Source organism: Sinohyriopsis cumingii, chromosome 6 (assembly GCF_028554795.1).
Source record: "Sinohyriopsis cumingii isolate HCF-2022 chromosome 6, ASM2855479v2, whole genome shotgun sequence".
In the NCBI taxonomy this organism is placed as follows: domain Eukaryota; kingdom Metazoa; phylum Mollusca; class Bivalvia; order Unionida; family Unionidae; genus Sinohyriopsis; species Sinohyriopsis cumingii.
This window is the reverse complement of record NC_142966.1, coordinates 88257568-88272794: the sequence shown is the minus strand read 5'-3', so window position 1 is coordinate 88272794 and position 15227 is coordinate 88257568. Positions and strand designations below refer to the sequence as shown.

The 15227-nt window shown below is 32.4% G+C and overlaps 1 protein-coding gene across 1 annotated transcript in view; it reads left to right on the top strand.

Moving 5' to 3' along the window:
- LOC149797396 (uncharacterized) overlaps positions 1–15227 on the top strand; it is an 80044-nt gene that overhangs the window by 22906 nt on the left and 41911 nt on the right. Inside the window, exons 7-14 of the mRNA XM_089962173.1 lie at positions 2679–2801; positions 4276–4424; positions 7977–8100; positions 9258–9375; positions 11325–11430; positions 12692–12926; positions 13415–13581; positions 14691–14987. Coding sequence (XP_089818299.1) covers positions 2679–2801; positions 4276–4424; positions 7977–8100; positions 9258–9375; positions 11325–11430; positions 12692–12926; positions 13415–13581; positions 14691–14987 — 1319 coding nt within the window. The remainder of the gene's footprint in view (positions 1–2678; positions 2802–4275; positions 4425–7976; positions 8101–9257; positions 9376–11324; positions 11431–12691; positions 12927–13414; positions 13582–14690; positions 14988–15227) is intronic.

Sequence of the window (15227 nt, the reverse complement as noted above, 5' to 3'; positions counted from 1 at the left end):
CACTGCAGGTGGCAGTTGTCACTTCTAGACAACTGGAGTGTGTTGAATAGTATAATGTGGCTTCAAACTTTCTGCCACCTTTTCATTCACTACTCCTATTTTTTTTGGTGATGTCTTGAGGTAATTTCCTTTCTTGCAATTTTCTTAACCCAGTGGGTGTAGGTCCTTCTTGCATACTACAGCAGAGGTATAATGCTGTATGTTTCAGCACATGGCGTTTTCTGCTAATCTTGCCCAAGTTTTCTGCTGTTATTGCTCCAGACCAGTCCATCCAGCTGAACATACATTGCTTCTTTTGATCAGAGGTCAGCTGTAATTAACAGTAACTTGGTTCATGGCTTCTGGAGACAGGGATGATAAAATTGACCATCACTCCATAGATCTGTTGCCACAATATTGTTGGGAGGATTTCCTCCCTCTGTTTTGCATTTCAGTGGGCATAAATCCTCCTGCATGCTAAAGCAGGGCTCGAATGGTTTTAGGACTTGCATGTAAACCACCTCGCAGAGTCAAGAGCACTTAATTATAGTATTATCTTGGAATTGTTAACTCCCCATGATGCTATTTTTATAGTCTATGTTGAATATGAATGATAGAGCTTCCTGGGGGTGAGGTGGGGATAGTACTGGAATGAGGCAGTACAGCAAGTTAATCCCAAATGTAATGATCATGTAATTTTGTAATAAACACAATTTAAAATTTCCTTATCAAAGCTTTTTTGTCATATTCCCAATTTCTTGAAATATGTATCAAGATTTTCTTTTGAATTGAGAGAGAGAGAGAGAAATCATTTTAGCGTAAGAATTAGGTCAGTAAGGGCAGTTCATTGAAACATATATACCTGGTGACAGAACTTTAAAAATTTGATAGCCCTCCAAGGATGCAGTTTGGATTTTACTTGAAATTCTCTGGGCAGTTGAAGTTACATGGCACCCTTTTCATATTAATGTGCCTTCTTTGGGAACCAAACTGACACAATTCTCACCCATTTATTGTTCAGACACTCATTGTTTATCAGCTACTAAGAAGTATCTTCTATAGCAGTTTATACAAGTATAGATCAGTTCAACACATTAAACATTACCATAATGAGTTTAGGTCTTGGAACACACATAGAAAAAATTCATGTCCCAAGATTTATATGGATTTAAAAATTATAGTATTTTTGTTTCCCAACACTTATAGATGTAAAAAAAAAAAAAAAAAAGTCAAGAAAAATTGCCAGGATCACCATACTGCATACAGCAGTGTCCAGCTCTTGTTCATTTACTACATACGTTAACTGTTATAAACTACTGATTGTTTTTAAGTTATTATTTTTCATGTAGATATTTTCTAATTTTCCTACATGAAATAAAATAAAGATAAATAAAAATTTCAATAATTCATGGGGCACTTGTTTAACGGGTTACTTGTACTATATATATATATATATATTGTACATAACAGTACTTATACAGAGCAAGTTGTATATCTTTGTTTATTTCTAAAAAAAATACTGGATGCTGGTTTTGCATTATTCATCATTGTTACCAAATCTCATTCTTCCTAATCAATTTTAAAAAGACCTCAAGCGCTATTTTATTTATTTTGTCCCAGGTGCTCAAGAGTTACCATTTTTCAGAGATATAAGTGATCCTACAAAGTGATTTAAATCATATGAATTGTTGTTCGTTCTTGTCATACTGGAAACACAGTTTTAACGGGTTATGTATTTATATTTTCAAGGCAAACTAAAAACATAATTACTGGTGCATTGATCAATATTATGATGCAGTAATGCTTAAACAAACAATAATAAACTGAAGACAAAAGGGATAGGTTACTGTTGTAAATGCTTATAGCAACCCACTAATGCTCAGCACTAGTCATTGATCATATTAAGCACATTTGAATTGAGTAGAACTAATAAGGGCTGTTCCATTTAAACATACATGGTACCCAGGGAAGGCAGTTTTTAAAAATTGTATGTTATGGTACTTTAATTTCACAGAATTCTCATTAAAATGATAAGAAATGTCTAAATTACATCTGTGTGTGAGTATTCCACTTGAAAAGTGCCTTCTCTGGGTCCCATGTATGTTTTAGTGGAACACCCCTTCGGAAGCGGAGGAAAAATAAATATATTTTTTTACTTATCAAACAAATTATATCAATTTATAACATTCCCATATAATAATTCAGGATGATAGTCCCTTAACAACCACTTTCACTTTTTTAAATGTCATTAAGATCAAGAATGTACATTGATTGATTAATGGAAATAAAAATGTTGAAGGTTTCCCAAGACGTATAGTACTTGAAAAAATTGCTTTAATTTTGTGTCCCAACATTTATAGGTCATAAATAATTTACTTTTGAAAATAATTTGTTGTGTCCCAAGATTTACAGTCATTATGGTATGCTATTGTAAATCTTTGTAAGGGCTGTTCAATTTAGACATACATTGGTACCCAAGGAATGCGGCATTTTAAAAAAATTATTGCAATGGTAGTATGATTATGCAAAAAGTTCATATGAATATCATACATTCTAATTGCAACTATGGGCAACTATTCCACATTAAAAGTACCATCCCTGGGTCTTGTGTGTTTCACTGGAACAAGCCTAAGTTTGAAATGGTGCATCTTATGGTCAACAAATGACATTGTGCACCTTTGTTTCTGATCTCTCTGTAGACACATCTGCTCACCTCGATGCTGCTCTTTTCTTCAAACTAGTTGCCAGTGGGTTGACGTCCACCCCTAAAGTAGACCACCACCATCACAGTGGTAGTAGCTTGGCTAATGTCAGCGACAACGGTATAGTTTATGCATCATTTGTTTTCTTCTAACTGTCCTAAATTGAAGCTTGCTAACAACAAGACAGACATATTTTTAATTAAAATCTACCAATTGAAAGATTCTTTTAAACTGTTTTTTTTTTTTCTTTTTTTTTTTTATTGCTTCAAATACTACTGTAAAGGGCATGTACAGAGAGGAACTTCATTACAGGCTTTGACAAAAATACCTTTCTGATATCAAATATGATTTGTTATTTAAAAATGATAATATAAATCGCAAGTTTTGAAAATCAGAATGTTTTTTCCCCCTAGTTTTAAAGTTTATTTTTGTTGTTTATAAATTGTTTGTGCTTTTTGGGTGTATTGTTTTGTTCAGGTTTTGCCAGTTGTAAGATTAGAACCAGTGGAGTGATGAAATACGATTTATACCTGACTCTTGAAACTACATAATTTTTAAAAATAAAAATGCAGTTTTATTTCTCACTTTTCTGAGAAACAAAATTGGTAATACCGATAATGTAACAATCATTTTAACCTTTTTTCCTTTGAGAATATACTGTAAATTCTATTTTATTCATGGGGCACGAGTTATGTGGAATTTTTGGTCAATACAGATGATAGATGTAAAAAAATCAATGAGATGAAAAAATACTGTAACCTTCCCGTACATCGGAGGCAAATCCAAACATTTCCACAGATTTGAATACTGACAAGAATGAAATTGTTTGCAAAACCACAGATGTTGATACCATGAAAATAAATGAACACACAGGAACCATTCACTGTTTTGTCATTCTGTTCACTGAAACTAATATTGGATGTTCACCACATTCACTGTTATTTCTGTACTAAAATCATCACTATAATTTTTCAAATGCAATAAAAATGTAACATTGCTAAAGATTTCGCACTATGCATAATTTTAACTTTGAAGACCCCATGCCTAACCTTTCTCTTAGTTTTATAGAAGTTTATAATTGTTAAATTTTTCCTTGAAATAAGAAAGAACTTCAGAAATATATTTTCGGAACCATACTAAATAAAATTATTGAAAACTTTTCAATATTTGTTTAACAATAAAATGTGTCTAACATTACCAGCACTATCTTTAAAAGGCCATAGAAGCTAATACAACTGTGAACGGTGGTTAGCACAAACCAATGTTTACTAGACTGACTAATATTTTCCCATTACCAGATGAAACCAAGCACTCAAATTTGCACCCCACCAGAGAAAAAAATTCTTATTAAAGAAATGCAAATTAGTTTACATGTAATTGATCATTAGTTAGCAAAAATATGGTACTAGTATGTTACATTTAATAAATTGGAAAAGATTTATTAATAGTGCTAAATAATCATGAAATGTAGTACATTTATTTAATGTCTTGAAGCTTCATTTCAACATCTACACAAAACATTTTGTGAACCCTTACTTGTAATGAATTTTATTTGAATTACAAATCATAATTTTTTTTCCCCCCAATTTTACAGTTCCATGCAAGAGGCTGTTAGATGTAATGAACAGTCCCCAGTCTGTTGGGAACATTTCTCTGTCTTCACCTCTGCGAGCCCTCACTCTGGCCAGTTCTCCAACCACCCCCCTCGGTGCCCTCATGCATTCTCCACAGTTAGCACAAAAGGTAAGATAAATGGATATTCTAGAGTTTCTTTGGGTTTCAGGTAAGTTATATTTGTGTAGATGTACCAATATTGGTTGAACAGTAAGTATTGATCTTTATTACTAATGTTTTGTTTGTAACTCTAATTCAGAAGCAATAAACTTTAATTCTTGTTTGTAGCAATGGCTATGTATGTGTGTATGATCTCAGAATAAAAAAGCATAAATGCCTCATTTTAGCCATGTCAGGGATCGAGTCAGTTGTATGTCATCAAATAACTGCTTTGTGTGCATTATTCAGTCCCAAATTTTTCATAGATTCAGTCAACACTAAGTTAGATTATTTTCTTTTTAAAAAATTATCATTAATTTTGTAGATTATGAACAGGGAAATAGAACACCGAGCAAAAGTTGAGGTGATATTTTAACTTTCATCCATTTTCATTAAACCTGCATGCTAGGTATTCTAAAACTGTCACTAATCTGATTAAAATTTGATCTCCTCTTTTTCCTTACTTTGTTGGCCTGTTGTCATGCTGTATTTCCTTTTTCATGTCAGCCTACATTTCATCGGAAGAAACAGTATATAAGCCATTTGTCAGATCTTTTGATCAGTCTTTTAAATTCTGATGAAATTAACATGCTATGCCTTATGGTTTGATGCCTTTTTTGTTAAAACCATGTCATCTCAAATTAATTTATTCAGTTGAAATTCAGCATTTGGGATAGTTTTACACATTCATCTATTATTTTATGGACTGTTGGTGATTGGGTACCTATGCTGTACTTGTATTTTACTTCAAAAATTTACCATACCTGGAGATATATATTCAACTTAGAGTAACACAAAAACTTTGTACATCAGCCTTTAAAATTTGTTGTGATTTTGAAATGCTGTGATATTTAGCAATGTTAAAGATATAAGTTTTTGTAAAAGATATAAGTTTTTTATAATAACATGTTACATGCATTTATCCATAAAGGAGAATATCAGCTAATAATTTGGTTTATATGTAACACATATGTGTCTTTAAATTGTTAATATTACTTTAATAATGTCAGATCTATAATCTCACTGAGTTGGATGGTGGCAATTTAATTATATCTACAATATTTCTTAGGTTGTCATATATATTTTGGACTGCAACAAGTTGTTTTTTGGAAGCAAAATAAGAATTTCTAATCAGAGATTAATCAGAGTGCATCATTTCAAAGTCAAACACTTCAGTGTGACGTTTTACACAGACATTTCTCCAAAGCACATTTTTTTAAAATGATTATCAATTTCATTGTGTTTGCAGTCTTCTCCCAAAGATAAAGGCAAGCTTGAGATATTTTACTTGAAATTACATGTGCATTTGCTATATAATGAAAATCAGAAATACATTCCAAATGATGCAGCCTTAAATAAAAGAAATTATCATATATAATGTCTTGTCAAGCAAATAAAACTGTGAACTGCATAAACCCAGATGTGGAGTTGCATAATACATATGCATTTCTGGGTCTGTGTAGTTTATTTACTTGGAATCAGCAGAATATAAACCACACTATACTTTGCCAACGCATTATGCAATGGCAGATCAAGGTCTATGTTGTCTGCAAATGGACCCAACTTATAAGTGAGTATATTAGGTATTGCGGTGTCAAAGATAAAAAAAACCACTTGTTTTAATACAACAGTGTTTGTTTTTCACATTTAGAAAACAATGGTAAAGCGTGAAGATCATAAGAGGAAGTTCTAGTATACATAGCATTGTTTAAAGTTAGCATTGCATCAGTGCAGATAAAATAAACACTAATGTTACTGTACTGGTAAAACCTGGGATTGAAGTTGGTTGATTTTAATACTGTGGTAATGTTGTCTATACATATTCAGTAGCAACAGAATGAAAGAGGAAATGAAAAAACCATATTAACTAACTCACTCATTTTTCATTACTAACAAGACAATATGACTATGCAGAGCTCTAGATAAGAATTTTTAATTAACTGTGTATTTTGCTTTATGGTTTGAAAATGATTGTGTTGTTTGAAATTCAGTGGGTATTTTGTGAACACAGCATACAACATGGACTTTGCTCATGAAAGGAACAACACCCTGGCAGCTTTATACTAAATGATTGAAATTAAATTAATTTGCATAATTTCAGCACTTTGCAAAATATTTTAATGCAGTTTTAGTATATTTGTTTGTATATGATAAATCTGTGTTTCTGGAGCTCTGTTAAGTTTGTTAGTATGTCAGCTGTACAGAAAAGCTAATTGGTTGTTGCAAGCAAATTATAAGACTTATTGTATGTATGTGTTATATATATATATATATATATATATATATATATATAGTGTTGTGTATTATATTCTCTGTGCTAGCTGCATACATGCCAACCATTGCGCTTTTTATTTGGTTCATTAACAAAAAATAAAATGTTTATCTCCTTTTTATTATTGTTTCTTCAAATTCACTCCTATAAATTTGAGAATATTCTTAAAAAGATTGACTGTTGCATAAGAATAAAGTTAGAGTACTTACCTTATTTTCTATTTTTATTAACTGTATATGAACCATTTCCAAGAAAACAAATGGGTTTCTTCAAATATGAACACATATTCATTATATTGATATGCTTATTAGTAATCAGACCAGTCTATACTTTTGAAGAAAATGATGCAACATGTTTAGTGAAATGCTTTACGATGTGAGTTGTATATGTTATATGACAGAAAATGTTTGAACAGATTAATCTTTTCAAACCTCAAAACATGTCAGATTGGAAAAAGGACAAATCAATACGCTTTTACAAACTTTAAAAGAAGAATACGAGAGCAGTATAATACACACTCAAAGCACATGATCATGCTCATTGCAGAATTCCAGTTCACGATCATTCAGCAAAAGATACACCTTTAGACTAGTTAAGGTCAGTGATGAACATAAATAATTTTTCAGTTTTTTTTGTGTTTGTATTTTGGTTCTAATCCATATGGATTTTGCCCTTTGTGACAAAAATTTTTACCAGCTGCAGAACCAGGTTAGTAGCAAAAATAAAGGTATTGTTTTTATACATGCTATAATTCTGGCTTGTAATACATAGATAACACTTTATGCCTAAATTAGCTTTTTTTTTTGCCATATGTAATAGCAATAACTACACTTATACCTCTCAATGGTTGGCACATATGTAGTTGGCACACTGGAAATGGTTTCTGTTCTTAAACCCAAACCTTAAAACCTTTATTTGCATAAATAATAAATTATATTTTCTATAAAACATTATTTTTTTCACATGTTTAAGTTTAATATGTGAAATTTTTAGATTCCATACATTTGGATTTATAAAAAATGTTTTACCAGAAAAAATGTATCCCCGCTAATGATACTAAAGAAAACTGTTATCTGTTTCAGTGACACAATTTATTGCGCTACTTTGGTCACAAATGTCTTTATATTTCATGTGGTTTTAAAAAAAAAAATTCTTACGTTCAGTTGAACATGTTCATTTGGCTAGTTTATAAGGATAGGGCTTTGATAGGTCTACATTTTCAGATATGTTTGACTATTTTCTCTGAACAGGCCATGTTGCGCCAGAAGGAACAAGACTTACGAAAGTTGGAGCTTGCTTTGCAAAATGAGAAACATTTGCGCTCTGAACTTGAGCTGGATTTACATGAAAGATCGTCACAGCTGGATGAGAAAGGTAACATGAAATAACAAATGTGCTATTACAAGAGCAAAATCATTACTCAACTTAATTGTATTCATTTTCTCAGTGTTAAGACAAAGTATTACTGGCTTATTAATTTTGGAAATTTAAAATGTCTTAAAGTGTGGAGATGAGCATGTATAAAGAACCCTAACATAATAAAAGTATGTGTCAGGAGGTGATAAGGACCCTAACATGATAAAAGTATGTGTCAGGAGGTGATAAGGACCCTAACATGATAAAAGTATGTGTCAGGAGGTGATAAGGACCCTAACATGATAAAAGTATATGTCAGGAGGTGATAAGGACCCTAACATGATAAAGTATGTGTCAGGAGGTAATAAGGACCCTAACACAATAAAAGTATGTGTCAGAGGTGAGCAGGTGATAAGGCCCCTAACAAGATAAATGCATGTGTCTGGAGGTGAGCATGTATAAAGGACCCTAACATGATAAAAGTATGTGTCAGGAGGTGATAAGGACCCTGACACGATAAAAGTATGTGTCAGGAGGTGAGCATGTATAAAGGACCCTAACATGATAAAAATATGTGTCAGGAGGTGAGCAGGTGATAAGGCCCCTAACAAGATAAAATCAGGTGTCTGGATCTTTTGGGAAAGATGACTTTAAAGAACACGTAAATGACTTTATTTTTCTGGTAGAAATTACATTTTGGATTTTAGCCGTATTGACGATGTCATATGTCAACATTTTCTAAAATCTCTCAAAGCAAAATATTGAGCATTTCAAAAGATAATTGATCTTAATAATGATGTGTGTGACTTAAATTTCTAAGTCAGAAATCAATAATTAAATTATTGGATAAATTGTTCTGTATTATTTGTGTACAGTATTATGTATTTATTCTTTACCAACTGCCATAGGCATGAAATAGATGTTGATATTTAAGGGAGGTAGCTTTTTTGGTAAAATATAAGTGTAATATAGGAGTTGGTTAAGTTCAGACCCTGGTTGGATATGAGGACTGGATGTTGAGATGAAAGATAAGATTATTTTTACCACAATGTTACAATTTGTAAGCACAGAAGGATGGCATCATTGATTTGGAAGGTTTCAGTCAACAAGTTTCTTTTTAAAAATGGAATTATTTTGTAGTTAAAAATGCTTATGAAAATTCTTTTTTACTCCAGACACAAAAATTATTGAGTTGGAACGTCAGCTTCATGACCTGAGAAAGCTTAGAGATGATGCTGATGAATTAGAAATCTTGAGATCAGAAAAGGAGTCATTAACAAGAGATATGAGCAGGTAAGTATTTTTTTTAAAAATTAACTAAAATCATATCATGTTAAAATGATAACTATCTAAGTCAAAGCCATTCATTTGCCTCAACTCAAGCATAACTGTACAGAAACAAAACCTGGACAAAAGCAAGTCAGTTTAGATTCCTAATGTATAGGCATGTATCTGACAATTTAACTACTGATGAAAATGTAACATTTTGCCGACCACAGGAATGATACTATAATGAAGTAATGAACTTAAATGGTCTAAGAATGCAAATTAATTTATGTACTGTATCCTACTAATAAGTTTAGCCTAGTTAATCCTTCATTATATTACACACACACACACACACTCTCTTTATGGCCAGAATCACTTGGCATTGATGAGTTTGTGTTCCAAAGAAAGGCCACCACTCTAATGCAACCAGCGGCCAACATATTAATGCACAAATGTAAAATTTACCCCTCACAAGAAGCCACATTTTATTATTAATATATGTCCAGAACCAATATTTAATTACGGTAAGGTAAGTAATCCGATGTCGGTTTCTGGATGTCAGGTTTTCATTACTGAAAGAACTGTTGGCTAAAGTACATGTACCACTAAGGTTATTATTATTATATCATTAACACTGATGTTTGCAGGAAATGGGGTCAGCAATGTTTTGATAGAGCTCTAGGCTTCACACTGTAGATTTTATTTATTTATGTTTTTTAAATTGACGATTATGACCGATGTAATTGTAAAGATCATAGCATGGTCAGATAGGCTAAAAATAGATTTTGTGGATTAGCAAATGATACACACAGAATCAATCAACTTTGAACAAAACAGGGTACCAGACAAAGACAGAAATCATGTGACAATACATGTATTACTTCCTTTATAACAAGATTTTTAGTGTACAAAAGTTTCATCTGCAAAATTAAATTGCAGTACTGTACAATTATCAACATAGGAACAAATAATTACAAAACTTTAACACGTAAACGAAGACATAATACTTTAGAAAAGAAAGTAAAGGTTATTCGACTTGACGAAAGTGGGAGGAGTTCACTTGCCAAAAGATTTATGTTGGGAAGACTCAAATAAACAAGATCATAAAAGAAGAGAATATTCTCTAGCAGTGGGAATATGGAGAGATTAATTTTATGTACAAAACAATATATGCACCAAGATGTAAAAAAAACGTTTTTCGCTGGTTTTCTAATGTGCATGCCAAGAATATCCCACTCACATTTGACGCCTAAGAATAAGAACTATTAATTTATGTCAATTGAAATAACTCTGTTTTTAAGGCAAGGAGTACATTTTAATAGCTGATGCTACTTTTAAATGAAGATATTAACTGCTTTAAGTTATATGTAGCTTTCCTACTACATACACATATACATCTCACAAATATAGCCCCCATCTGGAATGACCTTCCGTCTTATAAGGCCACTTTCCTGGTGCAGAACGGGTGGCCGTATAAGAGGGGGACAATTTTATGTGTGTGTGTGTGTATACATACATATATATATATATATATATATATATATATATATATATATATATATATATAGACACACACACACATTTAAATGACATACTCAGTTTTCGACTCAATCACATAAATGCTTTTCCAGTAAAACATACCTGGGTCCCAGAGAAGGCACTTTTAATGTGTGGGGTACTCACCCATAGATGCCATTTAGAATTTTCTTTTCATTTTAATATGAATTCTATGCAACCAAAGTACCCTGACATATGTTTTAAAATCTGCCCTCCCTGGGTACCATGTATGTTTAAATGGAACAGCCCTAACATCTGAAGAGGTTTTGATCCAGTATTTTAATGCAGTGTCAACATTTATTTAAGATTACTCTTGCATATATGTTACATTAGTTTTGATGTGTTTCTTAAACAATATTTTTGTTTTGTTACAAATTCATTTTTTCCTAAGAATTCATTTAACAACCCTTTTTCAGACTCCAGAGCAAACTGTCAGAGCTTCAAGACATGCGTGATCATTGTGCAGTGATAGAAAAAGAAAATGAAGAGTTGATTTCAGAGATTATGAAGGCTAGAGAAGTGGTAAGTATCTATAGCTTAGTACAGTAGTTCCCAACCTTTGTGAGTATGTAGACTTTTTATCTTAAAAAGTTTCACGGACCTCACATCCTAATAGTTGTACTTTTAGGCTCTGTTAATTGAGAAAATACATACCCCTTAGAATAACCCTGTGGCCCACAGTATTTAAATAAAGAGAACTTAAAATTGATTGGTTGATCATGGATTTGGTATTAACCAATCAGATGCCTGATTTTGGATTGAGTCACAGTTTGAGCATGAGAATCTTTTGGATTGTTGTGCTGTATAAGTATGGTCAGATATGAGTATCACTTTCTTGAATGGTGATATTGCCATCATCATCAACATTCGAATTTGATGTTTCCTTAAAAAAATGTGCAAGCCTTTTACAAATAGTATACAACTTTGCGAGGGCAACATGTAAGCTTCACAAAGCCCTGTAATTTTGGGTCAAGGAAAAGGTGGAAGACAAGATTTCTTGCACCACAAGTGAAACATTGCTTCACTAAACCCTAGTAATCTTTGGCTGAGATTAAGTTTTGATTCATCCTTGTATAATTCAATTTTCGGCAAGGTTTCCTTTTGATTTAGGATTTGTGAGTAGATGGCAGTCTTGTGGCAAAAATGGCAAAGGGAAGTCACTTTTTATATAACATTTCAGTGACACAGATTGCCATCTCTAGTCGAATTTTTCTTTCCTGTGTTAGTAGATATGAATACCGAGATATCAGTTTTTCAGGCATTTTAGTTGGTCAGCAGTGTCAAGATTTCATTTCATTATTTTGTGCTAATTCAAAAGAATTTCAGATTTATTTATCATTTTATTTCATAAAATCTGAGATTCAAGAATCTAAAAGAAAACAATATTTTTAAAAGGCAGTTAGTGTGCACAATTAGTAATAAAAAGTGGTAACAAGTCTTTCATTTTGGCAAAACATTACACTAACTAGACAGCAGTGGTTCATTTCCTTGTTAGGTTTATGCATAGATTGCTTGCCCCAAACAAGTTTTTGAAAAAATCCACTTCATTGAAAATATTGAGCATTTATTCAGGTAAGTTGAAAATAGGGGAATCCTAAAATTCTGAAAATTTATAGATCAAAAATAAAACAGATTTCGTATCATCAAAATATTTTGACAATTATATGAAGCAACGTTACATTATATCTTAGTTTGTTGGTGAAATATACAGTTATGTAAGCCATTGTGGTCTGATTGTTTTCACTTGTGAGTTTGCCATGACCTCTGTTCAAATTTTATACAGCAAAAGACTCTGGACACTCTGCAGAAAACTTGTGAAGAGTACCGAACCATATGTCACAAACAACAGGTGGAGTTGTCATCAGCTGAAGTGACCATTCAACATCGCAGTACAGAGAATGAGCAGCTACGCCAATCAGTTGAGGAATTAAAACAGATGTATGAAAATTCAGTCCATCAGTGCAGTGACATTCGGCGTGAAAAAGAAGAATTGGAAGAGTTATGTAATGGTTCAACAGGTATTCTTTTTGTCAACAATTTTATGGCAATATTTAATCCTCAGTTTCAAAGGTACAATATTTTTTATTGTGATAGCAATCATACTAAATTATATTTTTAACCATGAATGAATATGAAAAGATGTAATTATAACTGCACATGTCAATAATTCTAGCTTTAAAGTTGCTGATTTTCAGAGTTGGTAGAATGTCCAGTTTACTGCTGCTAAAGTTAGACTTGGTCCTTCTGGGTAAGGACTGTACATGTGTTGTCCTAATGGTGGTGACATATCATGTGCTGTCATGAAACCTGATGGTTGCATTCTTTGTGGTGTTTACTGCTCATCACAGGGAAAAGGCTCACTCTAAGCTTCTTTTCATTCTTCAGTAACTGAGTAGCATGCAAGGCCTAGCATTGTACAGAATTATTTTTAAAAAAATCTTCATAGATCTATTAAAAACTTTGAATTGAAATATTTTCATCTGTATTTTGTTTTGTACTTGAGCAGGTCATAGTTTTGGAAGTGGTGAGTCAATGGGGATTGTAACAGATAAGAGGATGTCAGAACTTCAAGCTGAGCTGGATCAGATACGAGCAAATTGGATTGATCCTACTAAATTCCAAAAACTTCAAGACCTCTGGAAGAATGAGACAGAAGCCAAGGCCACATTTGAAGTGAGAGCTTTTTCTGAGCTACACTGACCAGATCTATTTCAAAATGAATGAGGGGGAGTTGTTTTACATAAAGTACATTTTGATAATTCTTTGCCAGTTTATTTGCTTTTGCTTCTGCAAGTATGTTGTATTCTTCAATAAAATTTGATGGGTTGTGGGTGTATTTTTAAAAAAATAATGCCTTCATAGCTCAGTCTTTTCTAAGATGCATCACTCTCTGATTCATGCATATTTCGGTTTAAAAATACCAATCAAATTTTCAAACCCTACCTTGATTTCTTTATTAAATTTTATATTTAGATCATACCCCTTTTTTCTAGTTGATGGATGAATTTTCTCCCTAAATTTTTATTTCAGAATGGACCCTGTTAACTCCAAACACAAATCCACTCTTATTAGGTTCATTCTGACATGGAGTATGTGTTATATGTCCTAAAATAACATCAATGAGATGGTATGTTTTATATGTGAGTACAAGTATATGTCTGCTCTAAATAAGCTAATCAGCTAATCATAATCAAATAAAGTAAATCTTACTTGATCTGAAAATGCCCTTAAAACATATTAGTAAACTGACTGTTAAAAAATTTAAACAATCTCCCCTCCCCCCCAAAAAAGAAAAGTAAAAAAAAGGTAAGAAAACAAAAAAAAATAAACACTTAAGTGTGGACTTCCAGACTTGACTTTATAATAAATCCCCTTTACATGACTCTGAACACCCCCAATTTGTCTCATGTATTACTTTCAGTGGCTGGTTTTAATATTTACAGACACTCCTAACAGCTATCAGGTATTAGCAGGTCTGTATATAATAAATGTAGTTTACTCAAATGCTGAGATTTCTGAAGTTTTAATAATCTTTTTTGATTAAGCATGACAGTGGGAGAAGCATAAAATGCTACCATTGTTTATACATCTGTCACTCCTTGGTTAAGTTTTATATTTAGGTCAGTTTCAGGCACTGTGATGAGACATTCATGTTCCACAGATTTCAAGGTTTAAGAAGAACATTCAAGTTATTTCATATTGTTTTCTTCATTGATATCTGAAAAGCGTTTAAGTTTTTACTCATTAGCAAAATAAGATGCTTCTCCTTTTCTGCATTACAGACAAAATTCAAAGATGTAAGCAAGAAGTTAATGTCAGCAGATGATCATCTAGAAAAACTGAAAATTAGCCTGAAGCATCATGAGGATAACATGGCAAGTCTTTGTGCAGCCCAGCAAGATCTTCAACAACGTGAGAGAGAGCTTGTAAATCATGTTGAGACCCTTCAAGAATCTGAGAAACGATTGAAATACTCACAGAATGAGCTTCAGCAAGAAAAATGTATCATGGAGGAGAAAATAAAGGCCTTGCAGAAAGAAGTGTCCTGTCAACAAGCTGAACTTCAGTTAATGAAAGGGGTACATTTTTTTTCAAGAGTTTTGCCAATCTCCTATAATACATATGTATATTGATGCATGTTATCATTTCATGACAATTTAGGTATTTGTAAAGGGTGTCAAGTATAAGCTGTCCAACTATACATTTGCAAAACCTAATCGATTGACAGAACAAAGACTCTTGCCCTGAGTCTGTTCTTATAAATAGCACCAAGTTCAACACTTGTTCTCCAGAGTGCACACAATATTTTCATATCAGAA